General features: G+C 43.0%; 1 protein-coding gene across 7 annotated transcripts in view; it reads left to right on the top strand.

Annotated features, from left to right (window-relative positions):
• Nucleotides 1-24903, top strand: part of MMP24 (matrix metallopeptidase 24) — a 46440-nt gene that overhangs the window by 20276 nt on the left and 1261 nt on the right. For all 7 annotated transcript variants that reach the window (XM_053243591.1, XM_053243592.1, XM_053243595.1 and 4 more), the window contains 5 exons: nucleotides 4651-4955; nucleotides 15223-15384; nucleotides 17069-17280; nucleotides 23430-23568; nucleotides 24120-24386. In XM_053243591.1, coding sequence (XP_053099566.1) covers nucleotides 4651-4955; nucleotides 15223-15384; nucleotides 17069-17280; nucleotides 23430-23568; nucleotides 24120-24386 — 1085 coding nt within the window. The remainder of the gene's footprint in view (nucleotides 1-4650; nucleotides 4956-15222; nucleotides 15385-17068; nucleotides 17281-23429; nucleotides 23569-24119; nucleotides 24387-24903) is intronic.

Raw genomic sequence — 24903 nt, 5'->3', positions numbered from 1 at the left:
TTTTATTTTATTTCTATTTTATTTTTATTTTGTTTTTTAAAGATCCAGAGAGAGTCTACAGGTTGAAAGAGGTGTTGGGCCTGCAAGGCAATTGCTGGACTAGACAAACTTCTCCCCTTTCTGTACAGTCTTAAGCCAGATGGACCAGTTGTTTTCAAAACTGCTTTGTAAGAAGTAGCACAGGAAAATGGTTTGAAAAACTCATCTCTTGCCAGTTTTTTGTTATGTTGCTTAAATTAGAGCAGTTGCAAGATGCAAATTGCTGATCCCTATATATTTATAAAGAAAAAGCAGATTTCCATTTGATTGCCTCAAGTTTCATGTCAATTTCTAGTAAGATTCCAGAATGCATTATTTCAACATTTTAGCTGAACATTTGGTAGTTACTCAACTAGAGACACAAGGTCTTAAATGCTAGTATTTTCCATGTGTGCAGGTTTGTGCTTAGAATTCAAAGTCAGACCTAATAATGTGTGCTTGTGCTTCCCTCTAGTGGCTGTTATGAATACAAATATGAGATTGTTGCTAATGACTACAATCTCTTTTTAAGCATTGGTGTTTTAGATAGCTGTGGTTCCAATGGTTAACTTACTGCTGTGTTTTTCAATTTTTCAGTCTTCAGGAAACACTTTCCACATTGTTTTCTGAGTATCAGTCATGGAACTCCTGAATTCCCAAATATGTACTAATTTGCAGGTGCACTTTCAGAGCAGATGGAGGAGCACTGTTGGCCCTCACCATTGCCTGTGTGTGTGTGTCCATCATTGTCTGGACAAAGTCATTTTGCATAGATTACACTTATAGGAAAGTTCAATAAATTAAATATATGTTGTTAGAATGTTCATGTGCTTGCAAAAGGGAAGTAAAAGAACAATTTGAAATTTGTAGGATTTCAACTTCAAACAGCATTCAATTTATTGAATAATTACCATATATGGTAAATTTGATTCATAGTTATTTTGAATCTGAGAAAGATCTTCTCTTGGGCATGATGTCATTTTTTAATTATTGATCTGACTGAGTACTAAATCTGTTGAAAACAAAAACAGTTAAAATATGATTATGTTCAGAACTTATTCTTTAAAAATACATTTTTTAACATTTCCCCAAGCATATTCTAGGGTAAAAAATAGTTCATTCTGCTAATTTCAGTGGCAGGAGTGTGTATGCCAAATTTGATATCTGTAGGTACTTGGGAGGTATAGCTTTATTTTGCACAAATTCTCCCAAATATATAATAGATGACTCATAGTATTACACTACTAGTTGATCAGTAAAGGACAAAGATAGTTAATATATTTCATGTCAGTCTTAAACCTAAACCAAAATAATGTTAGTCATATTGAAAAGAGAGGGAATTCTATCCTAGAGAGAAGTGATTATCTGAAAAAGACTTTATGATTATGGTGGAAGATCAAGTTGGTACGAACTGCCATTATGTCAAGGGCTTGTTTACTTGAGGTAATTTGCATAAATTTAATCCTCAGACCTGAATTATGAGAGAAAGATACAATATCTCCCTCTCATAATTCGGTGAGCCCTGCTTTGAATCTGGGGTGAGTTTAAGACAAATGAGAGGGAGATATTGTATAATACAAACATTCACTCCCAATATCCTTTTTCTTTCTCATACATTATTTTTATTTATTTATTATTAAGTTCCTTCCTATGGACTCATAGATTTTTAAAATCTTGATTGTTCTATTCTCACCCAACCCACCTCCCTCATGTGGGAATCCGTATTCATTCTTATCCTTTACTGACATTATTCTAATCTTTCAGTATCCTGTTATTTGGTTGTCATCTATGCTGATCACAGTATTCTAGATGAAAGCAATCCACTGAGTTGTATGATGCTATTACATTTCATATGCTTTCCATCCCACACAAAATCTATGACAATACATTCTTGTGACTAGAAGTATACAGAGTCAGTTAAGGTCTCTGAATTAGTCACCATTATTCACAGAAGAAGCCAACAGTGCTAGAAGATTCTGTACTCGATATCTATTGACTCTTCCGAAGTTCATAAGGGGGTGATCCTGGAGTGAATCCCAACAAGTGGTCCCAGTGGTGAGAAAAATACCTTTAGCAGTTGGTGGGTCCCACTGTCCTTGGGCACGCTTCCTCGGTTTGCTTCTGTGTAGAGCTTTTGATAACAATGCATGTTCTTTGAGGACTTCTAAAAAATCTCCAGAAATTCCTGTTCCTGGATGGAGACTGTGGCAATCTCCTGGAAGATTTTTACACCCGGCTTTTAGTTCACTTCTCTTCGGAACAGAGGTGTGTGTGTGTGCACATATTGACTAAATTTACCACAAAGTCCCTGCAAGCTATCAGGGAGCACTTGACACACAATTCGGGTTTTTCATCAATGGGTATATTGAAGGTGGAGTTGGTTGGTTTAATTTAAAAGGCCAGGTAGAATGGCTATGGAAGATGGAATCAAGAAAGAAGGAAAAATAGGTTAACATGAGAATGTATATCTACCAATAGAGAATTCCAATAAAATGTTCGCTAGAGTGTAGCCCGATTTATATCCGGAGTTTAAAAAAATCCACTTTTTGTGTTGGTTTTTGGGGGCAACTTCAAACTCGCAGTAAAGCCTCACAGAAAACCCATGGTGAAGCCTGCTGTCTGGGAAAGCTCCTACAGTATTGTGGAGATTGAAAGTGCTGAGTTTGCTCTCCATTGTCCAGAAATGCTAGCAGCTTCAGTTTCATCAAGTCTATGTAGCTGATAAGGCCAGTGCAATCTGCATGGCTCACTTTCCAGATTCAGTGCAGGGCATGTTCTGAGAGAACATGATATAGCCATCTTGTGGACATCTGTGTGGGTCTAAGTCCGTCCACTCAGTGCAGGGCAACCTCATGTAGGCCATCTCAGTTCCATGATGGAAAGGTGGGATGCTCCTGGATTAGACCAAGAGTCCATCTGATTCAGCATCTTTTTTCCAACAGTGACCAGTCAAATACCTCCAGGAAGTTCACAAGCAAAGCATGAAAGAAAGAGCTCTTCCCTGTTGTTTGCCCCCAATAGCTGGTATCTGAGGAAGACTGTCCCTGAATATGGAGGTTCTATTTAGCTATCATGGCTAATAACTGTTGATAGCCCTATACTCCATGGGATTGTGTAATTCTTCTTTAAAGCCGTCTAAACTGCTGCTAACTGGGCAAAGAGGCACTTTTTCAAAGTGTTGGCTTTGAAAATCTAGCAGGGAGCATATTTAGCCCAGCATTGCACTCCTCCCAAGGTGGCCAGGGACAGCTTGTCCATGAGGCAAGGTGAGGTGATGACCTCAGGTGGTGCCTGCACACTGGGGTGGCGGGTGCAAGCATCCTGCCCCACCACCCATGGGTGCCGCTTCATCTGCCTACTGTTTCTGCCACGCTGCAGCTCCTTGCTGTCCCCACTTTCTCCCCACAATGCATTGCCCCTCACTGCAAACCAGGAGAGGTTGGGGAAGGGTGACACAGTGGACACACAGGTGTCATGGGGATGGGGGGAGGCAGACTGGCCCTTCCCCCTGATGCCTGCACATCCTCCTTCTCTCTCACAGCGGAGAGCTGGTCTTGTGGTAGCAAGCATGACTTGTCCCCTTAGCTAAGCAGGTTCCACCCTGATTCCATATGAAAGTGTGTGAGCACTGTAAGATATTCCCTTCAGGGGATGGAGCTGCTTTGGGAAGAGCAGAAGGGTTTCCAAGTTCCCTCCCTGGCATCTCCAAGATAGAACTGCTCCAGAGAGATTCCTGCCTGCAACCTTGGAGAAGCCGCTGCCAGTCTGTGAAGACAATACTGAGCTAGCTAGACCAGTGGTCTGACTCAGTATATGGCAGCTCCCTATGTTCCTTCACACTGCCCTTCCTCAGCCTCTCCTGTCTCGCAGCCAGTTTGCTAGCTAGATGGCTCCCTTTCTCTCTTGCAAAAGAGTAAGAAAGAAAGAAAACCATCCAGCTAGCAAACTGACTGCAAGCTAGGAGAGGCTGAGCAAGGGCAATGAGAAAGAAGCGTTGGCATCAGGGGGACTGGTGCCACCCTTGACACCAGCAATGGCGTGAGGGAGGACGTGGCCAGCAGCATCTGGGTGGCACTATAACTCAAGCCAGTGCTGCCAGTGACTGTTGCTGCTGGTTCTCTCCCCCCACCCCAATTTTTGTTTTGTTGTTGTTGTTTTAAGATTGTGAGCCCTTTTGGGACAGTAAACTATTTCCTCTTATCTTTTGCTATGTAAACTTGTTTTTGAGAACTCTTGTTGCAAAGTGGTATATAAATATCCCTGATAGCAATACCCATTCAGGTGCTCTGGAAGTGCTCTCTGAAGAAGTCCTGCATGTGTTCCTCTTCTGTTCATCTTTGGATGTTCTGGATTTAGAATATACTGAGATCTGTACTGAAAAAATAAAAGGCTTTTACTAATGATATCTGATAATATGCTTTAGCTGTTGAAATTCATGACCATATTTTAGTTGTTTTCTAAACAAAAAACCCAAATTAGTAGAGAGGAGATTTCTAAACCTAATAACATACCTGAAAGTTTCTCAAAAGATATCAAAGGGTTCAAAACTTAGTTTGCTAATTAGATTAAAATATATGCTTTTAATATCGTAGCATATGACCCTTATTTAAATTCCTTCTCTTCTTCACGCAGTGTACACAACTATACGCCCAAGGTTGGAGAACTTGATACAAGGAAAGCCATTCGGCAAGCGTTTGATGTTTGGCAGAGGGTGACTCCACTGACCTTTGAAGAAGTTCCTTATTATGAAATTAAAAGTGACAGAAAAGAGGCAGATATCATGATATTTTTTGCATCTGGTTTTCATGGTGACAGCTCTCCTTTTGATGGGGAGGGTGGATTCCTAGCCCATGCTTATTTTCCTGGACCAGGAATAGGAGGTGATACTCATTTTGACTCTGATGAGCCATGGACACTTGGAAATTCTAACCATGATGGTAAGATCTCTATCAGTACAGTTTTTATAATTGAATGTGTTAAAAAATGAAATTTCATTCAGCAGTAGACTTTCAGGAGGAAGGAAGCCTGAAGCATTGACCCCAAATTTGATTGATACTGGTGGACAACACAACAATACTTATTTTTCAAGGTCAGAAGCTGTACCCCTATAACTGCTGAGCATGCAGTCCTGCAACACAATATAATATGGATGTGCTGAAATGTTAGAGGGTGCCATGTAAGAGAAATAAAATGGGTTTGCTGCCAAAAGAAACAAGGCAGATTGACAGTGTGGTGTTGTGGTTGGACTAGGGCCAGGGAGATCTGAGTTCAAATCCCCATTCAGCCACGCCTACTTATCTCTTAGCCTAGCCCATCTCACAGGGTTGTTACCATGTACACTGCCCTAAGCCAACCCAGTCAGAAGTATTGGGCTTCTGACAGAGTTAAGATGTAATGGCTACTCTCGGATCCATTTGCTTGGGAGAATGCAGAGTAATTTTTAGTAAAAACTTAGTGGAGTTGCTGTTAAGATCTAGCTGCAGATGTGTCTGATGAAACTGCTTATTCTATTGCAATAGATACTTATCAACTTGTTCAGTGTGAGGAAGTGGACAAAAACAGCACTGTATTTGGTAGTGGGTTAAACTGACCACTTATGCTTCTGACCCTTACACTGTCTCCACCTATCCTGGCTTATAGAAGCTTCACAGGGGTGTGGCTACAATGGAGATGAGGGGGAGTGCCTGGGGGCCACCAGCTGTCTTTCCCTGCCCCCATCCACTGACCCCAACTTGCAGCAGGCTGCTGGCTGAGTGAGGTAAGGCTGGTATTGGGACAGCCATGCCTCACTGAAGTGATGTAGTGACACCATCAGGTCACATTGGCTTGACCAGAGAATGGCGTGGAGTTGGGGCATTCCGTCAGGTGTGAGGGGGCTGTGCATCTTCAAATCCTATCCCAGGGTCCCCTCAAACCTTACACCACCAAAGTTACAGGTGGTTTTGGATGAGATGGATAATCTGAACCCATTTTAATGACTTCTGGCCTCAGTTCAGGATGAAAACTGCCTTGATTACCTTGATTGGTCAATTCATGATGGAATCTAGGCAGGGGGAGTGTGTATGTCTTGGTTTTGCTGGACCTCAGTGGTTTTCAGTATCATCAACTAGTATCTTTCTGAACCACCTCTCTGGATTGGGACTGGGCAGCACTGTTTTGTGCGGACTCCAGTCCTCTATGGAGGGAAAGGATCAGGAAAAACTGGTTCTGTATTTGCTAAATTTAATGTAGCACAAACAGACTCTGTATCAGGGATGTGCACAAAACCACCTGGCCCGGTTTGGTTTTGGCCCCCTTCAGAAACCACCCCACCCGGTTTGGTTTGGTTGGGGGGGGGCGGCATTCGACAAGCCTTAAAAAAAATCCCCTCTGTGCAGTCACGGCAGCCTCCAAAATGGCCACAGCACCAGCTAATAGGCCCGGAAAGGGTCGAAGATGCCCGGACTTGGTGGGTTTTAAAGTCCAGAAGGCTGGCAGGGGGAGGGGGAACCTCTAATGACACCCCCCACCACTTTGTAGAAGCCCCCCCGAAGCAGCACATTTTTTTTTAAAGGCTTGTTGAACCCCCAAACTGGGGTGTGTGTGTTTCGGTTTGGGGTCGAGCCAAACCAGTGGGAAGAGGAGGGTTGGCTCGACCCCAAACCTTTGAACTGAACTGGTTTGATTTTGAGCCTGTTTGCATACCCCTTCTCTATATGACCCTGTTCTGAGTGTTCTAAGGCCTTTCTTCTTTTATGTGGTCTAACATCTAAAGGCTAACAGTATACATAGCTATTATTCATTTGTTTGTTTGTTCAGTTTTTATTCTGCCCTTCCAAAATGGCTAAGGGCAGTTTACAATTAAAACAAAACCATTAAAATTAACCAACAGTTAATTTTATAGATTATAGAACACCATAAAACAACAATTAAACAATCAAAACAGTTTAAAAACCCTGAAAAACCAGGTTACAACATTAAAACCATTTATAACTATTTAAAAACCCTGGAAGGCCAGGCCAAACAGAGGTCTCTCCTGAAAGCCAATAAGGAATTCAAATTACAGATTTCTGCAGGAAGTGCATTCCACAGCCCAGGAGCGGCTACAGAGAAGGCCTGCCTCTGTCGCCACCAGATATACCGGTGGTAACTGGAGACAGACCTCTTCAGATGACCTTAATGTGCAGTGGGGATTATGCAGAAGAAATGTGTGGGCTTGAGCCTTTAAGATACTCTCAGATTATGTTGTTTATAGTATTTTTCACAAAGCAGGGAAAGCTCAATACTTTTCAACCACAGTAGATACTGATAATCTTCAAAATCATGAGGATTTCAAATAATTAATAAATCCTATCGCTTCCAATTGTCCTGCCAACTCTGTAAATCCACCGCCTTTTTACTAGAAAGAAATCTGTCTGACTAATTGCTTGTCTCCTAAGTACAGCTGTTAGCTCATGGGGACAGAGAGTTTTCTGAAGGTTGGAGGTGAATGAAGGATTAAAAGATAATGCCGCTTGCTCAGAATAATGATGAATAACAAAAAGTACTTCATTTAGTCTGAACAAAGTGATCGGTCCCCATGGAATGCATGTGGCTGAGATATGGTTGATGTGAAGGGTCTTCTCTTGTTGTTGCCAGTGACTGACATCCAGACTAGTGTTGCACTAGTACAACAAGAATTTGTGCAGCTCCGCACACTTCTTCAATGCATGCAAAGTTGTGTGATTTGCTGTGCAACTTGTCAACACTTGCCAGCGCAAGGGCTCATCTGCAACAGATGTTCCTTTCTTTCTGTTCACTGTGTCCTCCCTCTAGCTCAGGCCTGCACAGCATAAGACCCGGGGACCAGATCCGGCCCGTGGGGACTTTTTGGCTGGCCCCAGGGCTGGCCCCAAGTATTGTGATGCTTGAGGTGAGGTGCAAAATGTTGCCTGGCTCCATGGACCTGGTGGGGGTCAACCCCATTTTAAACTGACTTGAAAGTGCCAAGGAAGTGGAAAGATTGCTAGGAGCCTCCTCTTCCCTCCTCATGCTCTGGGTAACTAATACTTGCTTTCATTAATATTTTTAATAATCAATTTTAATGTAATCATTAATGTGCTGAAAACATACCTCGGCCCCTGCCTATCAAGTCATGGTTGGTTCCAGGGTATTTGACTTGTGCAGCCCTGCTCTTGCTCAACCACATGATCCACTAGTCTGGATGTAAGCCAGTGATTCCTTGAAAGCTCCTTAACACTTTGTTAACATTAAGCAATTTATAACATTGTTTACTGCTTACTATTGTTTACTGTCTCAGTTGTTTTAGTCTCCTGCAGTGTTCCCTCTAATTTTTTTCATCTATGTGCGGAATGAGTTTTGTTCTGGGTGGCAGTATCAAGGCAGTTTGTGCGCATGTGCATTCAGAGTGGAGCCTTTCTGATTCAACCTGAGCAGGATCTAAAATTAACTGAGCGGACATTTTAAAAAACCTTGTGTGTGCGCGTACACACACATACACATGCCTTAGAGGGAACACTGGTCTCCTGCTATCTTATAATGTTCTTTTCTTCCAAAACATAGCTATTTTGTAGAATGTTAAGCCACTACTACTACTGAACTTTGTGGTCTCTCCTACAATCGTTTCTGTAACTTATGATTATTTGCTCCTGTATATGTGGTGATGACCACTAGCTTGGATGGCTTTACAAGAGGCTTAGACAAAATCATAAAGGACAGGTCTGTCGATGGTTATTAGTCTGGTGGCTGTAGGCCACCTCCAGTCTCAGAGGCAAGATGCGAGCAAATACCAGTTGCAAGGGAGCAACAGCAGGAGAAGGAGCAAGCCCTCACCCTCTGCCTGTGGGCTTCTTGAAGGCATCTGGTGGGCCACTGTGTGAAACAGGATGCTAGACTAGATGGGCGTTGACCTGATCCAGCAGAACTGTTCTTATGTTCTTTTGTAATCAGTTGCTCCAAAGACTTTCCAAATAAGGACAAGTATGATAAAGAGACCCCCAATTTATGTTCCTATCTGGAATCCAGAGCAGTGTTCGCTCTAATTTTTTTCATCTTTGTGCGGAATGACTTTTGTTCTGGGTGGCAGTATCAAGGCAGTGTGTCTGCGTGTGCATTCAGAGTGGGGGCTTCCTGATTCAACCTGAGCGGGATCTAAAATTAACTGAGCTGACATCAAAAACCGTGTGAGCGCACGCACACATGCATGCCTTAGAGGGAACACTGATCCAGAGGCATGAGGATCATTTGATCCAGAGGCATGTGGAGACATTTGCACAGAGCAAACTCCTATGTTTTAGTTTGTCCTTGCCTGGAGGGGGGTGGAGTACGCAAGGGCTGGGGGAGGCCCCACATTCCTTTCAGACACATCCTGTGTCTCAGTTGGAAGCCTATTCTCTACATAAGAGGTGAAGGCCCGAGAACATAGCGAACAGAGCATAGGCAACAGAGATAGCAAACAGGATGCTGGAGTTTTGCAGGAGTTTAGCGGGAAGTGTGCGCGGGAGCCTGAAACAAGCTCCATTGATCACAAGGAGCCCAGTGGAGAAGATAAAGTAAGTACAAATCCCTCCCTCATATGCTTGAGAAAGGCTATCTGGACAGTTAAATAGCTGGCCATTACAGCAGAGGCCTATCCTTGTAATAAACTATCTCTAATTATTGTAAACAGCCAACAAAATCCATATGAAACTAGAAAGCCAGCAGGAGAGGGGGCACCTCCCAGTGTATTGCACAGAGTGTTGCATGAATGACTATTTGCTCCATGGGCAGAAGTCATGGGTGTGTGCTCAGTGCAAGGAGCTCCTGGCTCCCAGGGAACAAGTTTGTTCCCTTGAGACCAAGGTGGCAGATCTGGAGAATCTCAGAGAGGCATGCGGATGAGACCTTCAGGGACATGGTAGAGGCATCCAACTCCAGGGCTGATAGCTCCGCTGCTCTTGGAGAACGAAGGTCTTGGGGAAGGAGGACATCGGTCTGAGGAAGAGGGAAATGCTCCTTTAGAAGGGACCCCTTCCATGGATGATGAGCCCATATCCTATCGCACATGGGATACTCCTCCAGAGGGTGGGGGCCTCCTTGTAGTGGGCAATTTGATCATTAGAGGTATAGAGAGATGGATTTTTGACCTGCGTGTTTACCGCATGGTGACTTTCCTGCCTGGTGCAAAGGTTGAGGACGCAGCGTCTGGATAGGCTGTTAGGCAGTGATAGGGAGGAGACAGCTGTCGTGGTGCACGTCGGCACCAACTATGTGGGGGAATGTAGTCGAGAGGTCCTGGAAGCCAAATTTAGGCTGTTAGGTAGCGTATTGAAGTCCAGGACCCTCAAGGTAGCATTCTCAGAAATGCTACCTGTTCCACGTGCAGATACAGTGAGGCAGGCAGAGCTGAGGGGCTTCAATGTGTGGATGAGACGTTCAGGAGGAGGGGTTTAAATTTGTTAGGCACTGGGACATATTTTGGGGCAAGCAAGTCCTGTACAAAAGGGACGGGGCTGCACTTGAACCAAGATGGAACCAGACTGCTGGTGCTTAAAATAAAAAAAGGTTGCACAGCATCTTTTAAAATGACACCTGGGGAATAGCCAGCAGGAGCTGGACAGTGTCCGGTTCGGCAAATGCCATCCTTTAAAGTGCAAGGTTGCAAAGGATTCAGATAAAACAGAAGGGGACAGAGCAGAACCACATAAAGAGCAGACGGAAGGCTGTGCTGGATGGTCAAAGAGTCAAAAGAAAGATAGCATACAACAGGTGAGAGATTCAGCGTATAGGTGCTTATGTGCCAGTGCCAGTGCCAGAAGCCTCCGAGCCAAGATGGGTGAGCTGGAAAGCTTGGTTGCTAACACAGAAATAGATATAGTAGGCATAACAGAAACATGGTGGAACTGTGAGAACCAGTGGAACACTGTTATCCTTGGATATAAATTCTATAGAAAGGACAGGGAGGGGCACCTTGGAGGTGGAGTAGCACTGTATGTTAAAGAAGGGATAGAATTTAACAAAACAGAAAACCTAGGTGGACCGGAGTCCTCCACAGAAATTCTGTGGGTGACAATACAAGGCCTGAAAGGAAATGTGCTGCTGTGGACGTGCTATTGCCCTCTGGATCAAAACTCTGACAGTGACTGGGAGTTGCAGGAGGAAATCAGAGAGGCTTCAAGGAGAGGCAGGGCAGTATTAATGGATGGTTTCAATTATCCTCACTAGGGATGCGCATGGAATTGACTGGCCCAACCAGGCCAGTTTGGCCCGGCACCCCCTCAAACCCATCGCCAGTTTGGTTTCGTCCCAGGGGGTTCGCGGACCATTTTAATTTTAAAAAACAAAACAAAAACCACCTTTATTCACTTCGGAGGAGTTCCTGGAGGCAGCGGGGGGTGGGGGTGCGGTGGTTCCTCCTCCACCCGCTGGCCTTCCTCATGTCCCCCTTGGCTGGTTCGCCTGCTCTTCAGCCAGTTTTCAATCTTCGCCCGGCAGCCCAGCAGTCATTATGGAGCCCGCGCACCCACACAGAGGCCAAGTATGTAGGCGCGTGGGCTCCATAATGGCCACCGGGTGAAGGCCGAAAACCAAGGAGAATTTAAAAAACTTCTTTAAATACATCAGATGCAGGAAACCTGCCAGAGAGGCAGTTGGACCGTTAGACAAGAGGGAGTGAAAGGGATTATTAAGGAAGATATGGAAGATGCAGAGAAGCTAAATGAGTTCTTTGTGTCCGTCTTCATGAGAGAGGATACTGAGCATATACCTGTTCCTGAAACAAGCTTTTCGGGGATGGAGGCTAAAGAACTGAGTCAGATAGAAGTGACAAAATGTTCTAAACTGTCTGGAAAAACTGAAAACTAGCAGGTCGCCAGGGCCGGATGGCATCCATCCAAGAGTCCTCAAAGAACTCAAATGTGAAATTGCCAACCTCTTTGCTGAAATATATAACTAATCCTTGCAATCAGACTCTGTACCGGAGGACTGGAAAGTAGCAAATGTAGCACCAATTTTTAAAAAGGGATCCAGGGGCTATCTGGGAAATTACAGGCCGGTTAGCTTAACGTCTGTTCCAGGCAAATTGATGAAAAGCATCCTCAATAATAAGATTGTAAAGCACATAGAAGAACAGACCCTGCTTGGAGAGAACCAGCATGGCTTCTGCAAAGGGAAATCTTGCCTCACAAACCTTTTGGTGTTCTTTGAAAGTGTCAACAAGTGTGTGGATGATTGTGATCCAATTGACATAGTATACCTGGACTTCCAAAAAGCTTTTGACAAAATTTCTCATCTAAGACTCCTGAGGAAACTTAGCAATCATGGGATAAGGGGACAAGTACATGTGTGGATTGCTAACTGGTTGAAAGACAGGAAACAGAGGGTAGGTATAAATGGAGAGTTTTCACAATGGAGGGAAGTAAGAAGTGGGGTCCCCCAGGGCTCTTTACTGGGACTAGTGCTCTTTAATTTATTCATAAATGATCTAGAAGTAGGGGTAAGCAGCAAGGTGGCCAAATTTGCAGATGATACCAAACTCTTTTGGGTAGTGAAATCCAAAATGGATTGTGAGGAGCTCTAAAAGAATCTCTCCAAACTGAGTGAGTGGGCAACAAAATGGCAAATGCATTTCAGTGTTGGCAGGTATAAAGTGATGCACATTGGGACGAAAACCCCCAGCTTCAAGTATACGTTGATGGGATCTGAGCTGTCGGTGACTGACCAGGAGTGGGATCTTGAGGTTGTGGTGGACAGCTCGTTGAAAGTGTCGACTCAATGTGCGGCAACTGTAAAAAGGGCTAATTCCATGCTAGGGATAGTTAGGAAGGGGATTGAAAATAAAACGGCTAATATTATAATGCGCTTATACAAAACTATGGTACGGCCACACCTGGAGTACTGCATACAATTCTGGTCACCACATCTAAAAAAGGACATTGTAGAACTGGAAAAGGTGCAGGAGAGGGCAACCAAGATGATCAGGGGCCTGGAGCACCTTTCTTATGAGGCAGGGCTACAACACCTGGGGCGATTTCGTTTAGAAAAAAGACGACTGCGAGGAGACATGATAGAGGTCTATAAAATCATGCAAGGTGTGAAGAAAGTGGATAGAGAGAAATTCTCCTCCCGCTCACATAACTCTAGAACATGGGGTCATCCCATGAAATTGATTCCTGGAAAATTTAGGACCAGCAGACGGAAATATTTTTTTACACAGTGCATAATCAACTTGTGGAATTCACTGCCACAAGATGTGGTGACAGCCAACAACCTGGATGGCTTTAAGAGGGGCTTAAATAACTTCATGGAAGAGAGGTCTATCAACGGCTACTAGTCGGAGGCCAATAGGCAACCTCCAGCCTCCAAGGCAGGATGCCTCTGAGTACCAGTTGCAGGGGAGTAACAGCAGGAGAGAGGGCATGCCCTCAACTCCCGCCTGTAGGCTTCCAGTGGCATCTGGTGGGCCACTGTGTGAAACAGGATCCTGGACTAGATGGGCCTGATCCAGCAGGGCTGTTCTTATGTATGAGCATACTCAGCCTAGTCCTTTCTTCTGCATTCATCCCCAGGAATGCTGGTACATTAAGCTAGTTTTTCTTCAGTCTGGCCTTCGTCCATCCACCCATGTATATTCTCTCTCTCTTCCTTCCTTGAGATTGGTACACTGAGTTTATGCAGATATCAAGCTGTTTGACAGCTCTGTTCCTGTGTTACTCACCCTTACCTTTCCCCTGTTGTGTAGTGTAAGAGTAAGATCACACTTTCCTATTTTGCCCATGGATGAAGTTGTTGCAGCTCAAAACCTATAGATGTTCATGTGTAGGTGTAACATTTGAATAGGGTGTTCACACCTAAAATCAAATACATCTTGGTCCAAGTTGCATAGTGATTTCCTGGGCTTTGGAATTCAGATCATTCAATTTGGGTTTGCCCAAATTTTATGTTCAGCATGTGCAAATGTCTGGGGGTTTCAGAGATGAGATAAGTGAGTCCATTGGGTGGACTGAAAAGGCATAATTTCACTCACCCTCTGTGCCTAGAGAAGATAGAGTATTGTTCAATTTAGGCCAAAATATCTTTGGAGTTGGTGGTTTTTCAGAAGATTTGATTTTATATCTTGTGCAGAGACATGCTGTCTTTCCAGCAAAGTTTGCACTATAAATAATGTTAATTTTTAAAACAAGACTTCTGTGCAAAATGCTCTCTTCTAATTATGCTGATTATGTAGGAAATATAAATCCTTCAAATCCCCAGTATATTCTTCTTGTAGCTAATACCACAGTATGAAGTCAGCCACCCTCTGAGGCTGTTACACAAAGCTGGAGGAAGATAATTGGATGTAAATTGCTCAGGCTGGGGCAAAATGGTCTCTTGTTTATTTCTTCAAAAAATGTTCAGGGTTTTTAAAATAATTTCAGTAAGTCTCCCTCCCAATTTTTAAAGATTTGTTTTTAATAGGCATGTACAGATCCTGGTTTGAGTACTGGTTTTGTTTTGTGTTATAGGTTAAGTTACCTTACTCATTGTACAGAAAGGCAAGATAGAAATTGCATAAATACAAGTGTGTTTCATAAAACTCTTGTGTGGCTCAATTTAGGCATTACAGTGGTGGTGTGATTGCTGTGAAAATGGCTTCTGCCTGCTAGGGGTTCCATAATGTGTGCAATTTTATGGTTAGTTACTGTGCTGGTATGAATGCTGGCATGCCATGTGCCACAACCAATCCACAGAGGAAGCCTATTGCATATGCTGTGATGGCAGTGTTGACACTCCCCAAATCTGCTTCTGCGTGCTCAGGGTTCATGCTGTTGCAGTAACATGCATCAAGCCTTGATCGTTTCAACACTGCTCATAGTTTGTAACAGATCATGTTAAAGTTGCCATTTCTGGTTACCTGGAGAGTTACCAAAACTAAAATATATTGAATACCACTGTAGCCCATTTTTAGTTCATGGATCATTGCACTTCAATATTTTTCATTACAGTTAGTTGGGAAATTCCATTAGGCTGCTCTCTCACTGTGCTGGTGCATTCTTGCTCTGTAGGTAAGCCAATATGTAAGAGACACAATACATGATCCAGATTAGAGCTAGGTGTGTCTCAGCTCTGTGGAAGCTTCTTTTTAAAAAGAGAAGCTCAGTCTTTGCAGTTGTGAGATAGTGTTTTAATTCTTCAGAATGTATAGAGGGTTTGTGACTGATGCTATTGACATGTTGTAGACAGTAATAGTTATACGTATTGCCTCTGTAGGAAATGATCTCTTTCTGGTTGCGGTGCATGAACTGGGTCATGCGCTAGGCCTTGAGCACTCCAATGACCCCAGTGCCATCATGGCTCCTTTCTATCAGTACATGGAAACACACAACTTTAAATTGCCACAGGACGATCTTCAAGGAATCCAGAAGATCTATGGTAAGGTAGTTTTCACTTTGTTTAAATTCCTCTTGCTGTCCCAAACACTCAGGAAGTGCATGGTATTGAAATAGCTGTCTCTCCCAACCCCTAAATCTGCATTTAGACCGTGGTGGGGCAAAATGTTGATTTCCCCAATGCTAAATTGTGGTCCTAGTCTAGTTCACACACCCCGTGGCTGCTATTTACCACAAACATACATACATGCAGGACTAAAAACATCTGGTCTCATTGAATGTTGTGTCTAGGTTGGCCCTGAGTAGGCTGTTTCAATTTGCAACATCTGGAATAAGCTGTTAATGTCCGTCACCAGGGTGCTTTCCATACGGCAACTTAAAATTGCTTCGCTATGTATAGGCTTGGTGTGCATTCGTACAATTGGGGTTTGGACACCGTCTTGCATACGGGAACAGCAACATTCCGTTCACAGAGCAACAGCCTGCATTCGGATCGTATCTTGGCAATTCAGGTTTAAAGCGTTGTATGTGCGTTACAAAATAGTAGCTGATTTTTAAAGTGTTGAGAACAGTTGCATGTTTGTTGGGTTTACTCAAAAGTAAACGGTTTAGTTCAATGGGCTTCCTCGCAAGTAAGAGTGCATAGGATTGCAGCTATACAAGTGTGGCTTGCACAGAGGCAGACTATTTTCTGCTCTCTCTCTTTTTGCAAGAACCTGGTGCTCTTGTGTAAATCATGGGATACAGCCAGAGGAAGAGCAGCGGCTGATTAAAGACAGCCGCTAATTCCAACCTGCCTCCCGTTATGGTTGGAAGGCGCTGCTCACTGCCCAAGTGGCCACATTAGCAGCTGCTGTGCGCAAAGCTTGGTTGGAGAACACGCCACTGGCAAACTCCTCCTAGGCCTTCTGGAAGTTGGCATCTGTGTGCAAATTCACCAGGGAGGGAGGGGAGGGAAAGCTGTCAGTCACCTGTCATCTGCCCCCTCCTCTTCTCTCCCTCCTTCCCTCTCTCCCTCCCTCCCCCCCTGCCCAGTGGAGGAAGTGTAAAATCCGATGGTGGCTTCAAAGCATTAGGGTAAGCCATGGGATTTTATACCACTTCCTCCCGCTCAGTCAGGAAAGCATCCAGGAGGTAGCCACTCCATCCTATACCCTCTTCTGACTCTGGCAATAGAACATTCATTTCAACAAGGTTTTTGGTGAGGAAATAAAACCTACATAAACTTGATATAAGCTTGGTGAACTAGTAATCTAGGCCCCAGGATGATAGATAGCAAAGACAATGGCAGATACTGGGAATAGCTGTCAAGACAAAGACACTATAATAGAGCAATTATTGTTTAAATAATTGGTCACATTCTGCTTGAGGGACATGGGAACCTTTTGGCTATCACGAAGCTCTTGAATTAAGGTGTTGGGAGAGCATGATGTAAAGGACTAAAACATGGTAGCCTTGGGGACAGAAAGCTGAACTGATCGACAAGTCAATTTCTGTGCAGATACTGTTGGTAGATTATACTAAAAAGCAGACCAGGTGTGCTCATACAGCCAAATTAGCTAACAAGGCTTGTATTTGCAAGCTGAGGATTGTGTTGAAGTCTGTGTAGAAAGGAAAGATGTCTGGAACATCCTTAGGAAAAAGTGCTCAGGCTTTGTGGCTATATATTAAGTGACTGGGGAATATTCAGGCTGTTAATTAGTTTTTTCTTCTTTTCTTTTGTTTAGGTCCACCTGCTGAGCCACTGGAACCCACCAGACCTTTACCAACCCTACCTGCCCGTAGAATCCATTCCAGTTCAGACAGAAAGCATGACAGACATTCAAGACCTCCTAGACCCCCTTTAGATAGGGCTTCTGCTCCAGGCAGTAAACCCAACATATGTGATGGAAACTTCAATACAGTAGCTCTGTTTAGAGGAGAAATGTTTGTTTTTAAGGTAGTAAAAGCCATGTCCTATCAGAACTGTTTCCATATATTGCAAGTGCATGTAAACATAATTACAAGTTGTCAACAAAATCATCTGGTATTGCTTTCATTTATGCAATTTGGTTTATTGGTAGGTGTCACGCAGTGGATTAGCTTGCGTTTCTCTTATGAGCATAAAAATAATGTTTCCCCTTCGGTGATACCTAAATAAGCTAAACTGTTCTTCAGTTTAGAACAAAAGTATTCATTTTCACTCGCTTTCAAGTTTTTGTGTGTGTGGCTTACAGCCCTGCAGATGTAAAGTGATTAGGTTTTCAGCATTCCCTCTGCTCTACCAATTCTTTCTGAATGTGGGAACTCCAATTCACATAAAAAGCTCTTCTGTCTGATAGACCTCCTGCTTCAGTTGAAATGAATGAGGCAAAACCATGTGCAATGAAGCACATGTGGAAGATATTTTTACAACAGTGTCAGTCTTTTTGCTGATCAGTGGTGCTAAAACAGTGGTTTTCCTGTTTATTTTTGGAAAACATTTGAAGGCTATTGAGACTACAACACATCTTAGAAAAACCCTGGATGAAGAGTTTGCAAAATGATTTCTCACTCTGTTAAAAAGTTTCTTAATGTCAAACTAGATGTGACATGAAATGTATTTGTAGTTTCCCCCCTTTTAACTTAAAAAGAAAAATAGCTGTGTATAGGGGGTTTAGATTGGGATTGCAGTATCAGTGGGAACATAAGAACATAGGAAGCTGTCATATGCTGAGTTAGACCATTGGTCCATCTAGCTTAGTATTGCCTACCCAGACTGGCAGCGGGTTCTCCAAGGTGGCAGGCAGGAGTCTCTCTCTGCCCTATCTTGGAGATGCTAGGGAGGGAACTTAGAACCCGTGCTCTTCCCAGAGCGACCCTATCCCCTAAGGGAAATAGCTTGCCGTGCTCTCGTGTAGTCTCCCATTGAAATACAAACCAGAGTAGACCCTGCTTAGCAAAGGGGACAGCACATGCTTGCTACCACAAGACCAGCTCACCCTGTCTCCACACATCTCAATACATACTGGGCTCAGATTCACTATTTGCACTCACTGCAGTTTCTTTCCCAAGGCAAATTGCTTTGGGAGTCTAGTTCAGATCAGGACTGTAAAAAGGACTTTTTAAAACTCTCCTGGGCAACATGGTCCCTATCTGTATTGGCCCCCTCCCTAAAACTGCTATTTCTTTTAAAAGTAAAAAACCAATGGAAAGATGATGCATTTAGCATAACATCTAGTTTGACTCTACTCTTAATCCTTTGTATAAAATGCTAATTTGAAAATAATGATAGCCCTAAAAAACAATAAACATTGAAGTGCCAGTTTCTATTCCTTTTACATCCTCCTTCATACCAAAAGGAAAAATAAAAAAGTTAAAAGAAAGTTAATATTTCTGCTAAATTAATAGTTATAAAACCTTAATAATTTCTACAAAATTATTATTTCTACTTTCCCCCCTCTGTGATTTGCAAAATGCATCACCATCCCAGTTAAATGTATTGAATTCAGTAGTACTCTAGATCAGGGTTTCCCAGCCTTGAGTCCCCAGATGTTAACATAAGAACAGCCCTGCTGGATTAGGCCAAGGACTATCTAGTCCAACATCCTGTTTCATACAGTGGCCCACCAGATGTGTCTGAGAAGCCCACAGGCAAGAGGTGAGGATATGTCCTCTCTCTTGCTGCTGCTCCCCTGCAACTGGTATTTGGAGGCATCTTGCCTCTGAGGCTGGAGGTGGCCTATAGCCACCAGAGAAGTAGCCATTGATAGACTTGTCCTCCATAAATTTGTCTAAACCCCCTTTAACATCATCCAAGTTAGTGGCTATCACCACATCCCATGGCATGGAATTCCATGGATTAATTATGCACTGTATGAAAAAGTACTTCCTTTTCTTGGTCCTAAATTTCTGAACCTTCAGTTTCATAGGATGACCCCTTGTTCTAGCTGTGTGTGAGAGAAAATTTTCTCTGTCCACACTCTCTACTCCATACACAGTTTTATACATCCTTATCATGTCTCCCCGTAATTGCCTCTTTTCCGAACTAAAAAGCCCCAGATGCTGTAGCTTTGCCTCATAAGGAAGATGCTTGAGACCCCTGATCATCCTGGTTGCTCTCTTCTATACATTTTCCAGTTCTACCATGTCCTCCTTAAGATACGGTGACCAGACCTGTATGCAGTACTCCAAATGTGGCCACACCATACGGAATATGTCTAAGAGCATTATAAATATTACTATTCTTATTTTCAATTCCCTTCCAAATGATCCCTAGCATAGAATTTGCCTTTTTCACAGCTGTTGCACACTGAGTTGACAGTTTCAACAAGCTGTCCACCACAACCCCAAGATCTCTCTCCTGCTCAGTCACTGATAGCTCAGACCCCATCAATGTATATGTGAAGCTGGGTTTTTTTTTGCCACAATATTGGTTTTTTGCAACAATATTTTTTGCCCACTTTACATTTGCTTACATTGAATTGCATTTGCCATTTTGTTTTCCAGTCCCCCAGTTTGGAGAGATCCTTTTGGAGCTCCTCACAATCTGTTTTGGATTTCACTACTGTAAATAGTTTAGTGTCATCTGCAAATTTGGCCACTTCACTGCTTACCCCATCATATATGAACAAGTTAGAGCATTGGTCCCAGTACACATCCCTGGGGGACTCCACTTCTTACTCCTCTCCATTATGAAAACTGTCCATTTATTCCTACCCTCTGTTTTCTGTCCTTCAACTAGTTACCAATCCACACATGAACCTGTCCCCTTATCCCATGACTGCTAGTTAACTCAAGAGCCTTTGGTAGAGAACGTTATCAAAAGCTTTTTGGAATTCCAAGTATACTATGTCAACCGGATCACCTTTATCCACATGCCTGTTGACACTCTCAAAGAACTCCAAAGGGTTAGGGAGGCAAGACTTTACCTTGAAGAAGCCATGCTGTTTCTCCTTCAGCAAGGCCTGTTCTTCTGTATGTTTAACAATTTTGCCCTTAGGTATGTGTTCCATCAATTTACCCAGCTAAGTTAAGTTAAGCTACTTAACAATACATTAACTACTTTTCAGACCTCTGGTACAGACAGAGCCTGATTGTAGGGACAAGTTATGTATTTTTGCTAGGAGCTCAGCAATTTCAAATTTGAGTTCCTTCAGAACTCTTGGGTGGATGCCATCTGAACCTGGCGATTTGTTAATTTTTAGTTTTTTCAAGACAGTTTAGAACATCCTCTCTCGTCACCTCAAATTGGCCTTCAGCCTCCAAGCCTGAGAAGCTCCGTTCCGGAGCGGGCATATGTTCAGTATCCTCCACCATGAAGACAGATGCAAAGAAAACATTCTGCTTCTCTGCAATCTCCATACCCTCCTTTCACGCCCTTATCACCCAAGGGTCCAATCGCCTTCATGGCAGGTTTTTTGCTTCTGATTCATTCATTCATTCATGTGATTTCTATGCCGCCCTTCCAATAATGGATGGCGATTTACATTAAAATAAAAACAATTAAAATCAATTTACAGTTAAAATCAAAGAAGTTTAATTTTAATTCAATTTAAAGATGTTTTTGTTATTCCCCTTGACACTTCTACCTATAATCTCCCTCAAGCTCTCTTTTTGCATCCCTTATTGTTTCCTTGCACTTCTTTTGCCAGAGTTTATGTTCCTTTCTGTTATCTTCATTTGGGCAGGACTTCCATTTTTGGAAGGAAGTCTTATTCTCTTTTATAGCTTCCCTCACTCTACTTTTTATTCACGCTGGTGTTCTCCTGAACTTGGTGGTACCTTTCCTCCTTCTTGGTTTACATTCCAACTGAACTTCTCTTATTGTGGTTTTAAATAAGTTGCATTCTTTCTAGAGTGATTTGGCCTTCCTGACTTACCCTTTCAGCTTCCTTTTTACCAGTCCCCTTATTTTTGAGAAGTTTCCTTTTCTGAAGTGCAACACATCACTGTTGGACTTCTTTGGCAGTGTTCCACTTGCATATAAGCTGAATTGGATAACACTATGGTCCTCAATGGTTCTACAGTTCTGACATCTCACACCTGGTCCTGGGCACCACTCAGGATTAAGTCCAAGGTCGCCTTTTCTCTGGTTGGTTCCATGACCAACTGTTTTAAGGCACAGTAACTTAGCATGTTTCAAAATTTGGCTTCTCTATCACTACCCCCAATCTATGTGAGGGTAATTGAATATGAATATGATGACTAATATTTATATACTGCTTTTCAATAAAAGTCCCAAAGCGGTTTACATAGATATAAAATAAATACATTAAATGGCTCTCTGTCCCCAAAGGACTCACAATCTAAAAAAGAAACACAAGAAAGACACCAGTAACAGCCACTGGAGGGATGTTGTGCTGGGGATGGATAGGGCCAGTTGTGCTCCCCCTGCTAAATAAAGAGAATCACCATTTTTAAAAGGTAATCTTTGCTCAGTTAGCAGAGGACTGATGTGTGACTAAGCCACCTGATGGTGCAACGGGAAGTAACCTGCCTAGAGAGCAGGAGGCGGCTGTTTGAATCCCTGCTGGTGTTCTTCCCAGAACATGGAAAACTCCTATATCGGGCAGTTGTGATATAGGAAGGTGCTGAAAGCCATCATCTCCTACTGCGCGGGAGATGGCAATGGTAAACCCCTCCTGTATTCTACCAAGAAAACCACAAGGCTCTGTGGTGGTCGCCAGGAGTCGACACCAACTCAACGGCAAAACCAACCAATGAATGACTAGTTGACGTCAACCATTATTACAGCTCTGTCTTCTCTTTGACGCCTCTCTGATTTGCTTCTCCAGCCATTTTGGAAGGACAGTATATAAATAAAATAAATAAAATAAAATTTATCCCAGTGCCTAACAAATCTAAACCCTTCCTCCCATCATCACCATCTCATCCACGCATTGAGACCCCTCAGTTCCACCTGTTTCACTAGCCCTGGACATGAAACAGGTGGCACTTCATAGAACACTATCCTGCGGGTCCTGGACATAAATATGCTACCTAGCAGCCTAAATTTGTCTTCCAGAACCTCTCGACTTAATTCCCAACATAACTGGTGCCAACATGCTGATTCCTCCCCTGCACTGCCTAACATCCTATCAAGACACTGTGTGACATCCACAACCTTCGCACAGGCCGGCAAATCACTGTGTGGTTTACGCACAGGTCACAAATCCATCCATCTATGCCCCTGATGACTGAATCACCCACTAATAAGAGGCCCCCAACCCCTGGAGGAGTATCCTCTGTTCAAGAGGATATAGGAGCATCACCAAAGGAAAGGGGTCACTTCTAAGGGAGCATTCCCTTCTTTCTCAGACTGATGTCCTTCTTCCCTGAGACATTCATCCTCCATGTCAGCAAAGGTGCTCTCAGCCTGTGAGTGGGATGCCTCTCACATCCCTGAGGGTCTCATCCACATACATCTGTCTTCCTGTGTTTCTCCAGGTCAGTCACCTTGGCTTCAAGGGAACAAATTTATTCCTTGAGAGCCAGGAGCTCTTTGTACCGAGTGTACATCTATTACTTCTGTTCCTCCGTTCGATACATTGGGAAGCACCCCCTCTCCTGCTGCCATTCTACCTTCATAACTGGTTTTATTGGCTATTTAGAATATATAGAGCGTGTTTACTTGAAAGCTAGGTCTTAGCTGCAGTTGTCAGCTAATTAAAGTTTTAAAGCTCTGTCCTTCAAGAAAATTGCAAAAGTGTTGGCCATTGAAGGCCATTGTGGCTGGGGATGATGAGAGCTGTGAAAACATCTGGGGATCCAAGGTTAGGAACCCTTGCTCTAGATTCGAATCTATGTATGAAAGGCAGGGCTGGATCAACCAAATGTTGAGTCAGTTGCAGAGTCTAATTGTGGTCCCTGCTGTGGCGCAACTGTGGAAAGTGAATGCTGCTGCTGCTGCTGCTGCTGCTTTTAAATTCCCTGTAGTTCAGAACATGCCAAAACGGTGGCTGGGAGTAGCCATGTCTTCAGATAGCAGGTAGAAAGCTCTAGAATACCAGAACCATAACTAAGAATTGATCCACACATTAAACTGAATGAGATGGTAATCTGAAGTGGTAAAATTTTTGACTGGATCGTTTCAAACTGTAAATGGGGGATTGCACATCCATTTTGTAGGACCGCTGGTTTTGGCGACTCCGTAATAATCGTGTCCAAGAGGGTTATCCCATGCAGATTGAACAGTTTTGGAAAGGCCTCCCTGCCAAAATCGATGCTGCCTATGAAAGATCTGATGGCAAATTTGTTTTCTTTAAAGGTACATATTTTTGTTTTAAATTGTATAATTGTACTGTAATGTGCATCCATCAACTCATCAAAAGCATGGCTAAATGCAAAAAACTAATTTCATCTGATAATGGAGAGATGTGTTTCTCATTATTTGTGATGGGGCTTGGTTTATCTCAAAACCTTTTGTGATTGTTTTTAACAAACTATGTAGGAATGTAACTCTGAAAAAGCACTCCTAACTTTTGAAGCCTTTCTTACATCATTTAAATAAACAGGGATATATTGGCTGTTTCAGTGAAGTCAGTGGTTCTCGCCTATTTTCTAAACTGAAGCAGACTATATTCTTAAAACTTCTTCCTTTTGCAGAAAAAATTGCAATTCAACAACAAATAACCAATGCAATCAATACCAAGGTTCATATACCACAATTTAAGAGCCTTTGATACAATTTGTTTGGTAAGTGGTAATCTTAACTCAGCTTCCTGTCACCTGTCAAGCTGGGCCTGCAGAAAAAGAAAGTATTCAGATTGATAACTGTTGGCTCTCAGTAAATATGTATTATTTCTCCCTCTTGCCTAGGAGATAAATACTGGGTTTTTAAGGAGGTGACTGCAGAGCCAGGGTACCCACACAGCCTAGTGGAGCTGGGCAACTGTCTTCCTCGGGAAGGGATTGACACAGCTTTACGATGGGAACCTGTAGGCAAAACGTACTTTTTCAAAGGAGACCGATATTGGAGATATAATGAGGACAAGAGAGCAACAGATCCGGGCTATCCCAAGCCCATCACCGTATGGAAAGGAATCCCACAAGCCCCACAAGGAGCTTTTGTCAGCAAAGAAGGCTGTAAGTATGTTGCTTATTAATCAGTTTGGTCACATGTAACAAATGCTTGTTTTGCTGAAGTTTATGTTCATCTTGTGTTAAAACTTGAAAGTTCACAAGACTGTAGACACACATTATTATGGATAGATTCTTACTCTTGCAGCACATATCTTCTCCAAGGTAACCTCGAAGCAGACCTGTGTGTTTCATATTCAGTATTCTTCCTAAATGCTTAATTGTTGGAATCCATCTGTGCATTTCTTTCCTCTGGTCTTAATAAATACTCATTTGTTGTCTTCTATCCCTGCCCCCCAAATTGTTCTTCACTCAAGTAAGGAAACAAAAATTATTTCTTTGCATAGAAAAACGTAAGACAATAGATTTTCTGCCATGTAGATTTATCACACTTATTTCCAGTATGGCCAAATGCTGAATACGGTTGCCACTTCTGCCATATGCAACATTGTTTTCTTTGATCTGCACGCCTTTGTAATCTGTGAAAGGTATAGAAAGGAGTAACCTCTGCTTTCTCTTCTAG

This window comes from Hemicordylus capensis, chromosome 4 (genome assembly GCF_027244095.1).
Source record: "Hemicordylus capensis ecotype Gifberg chromosome 4, rHemCap1.1.pri, whole genome shotgun sequence".
NCBI lineage: Eukaryota > Metazoa > Chordata > Lepidosauria > Squamata > Cordylidae > Hemicordylus > Hemicordylus capensis.
This window is presented reverse-complemented; position numbering and strand designations above follow the sequence as displayed.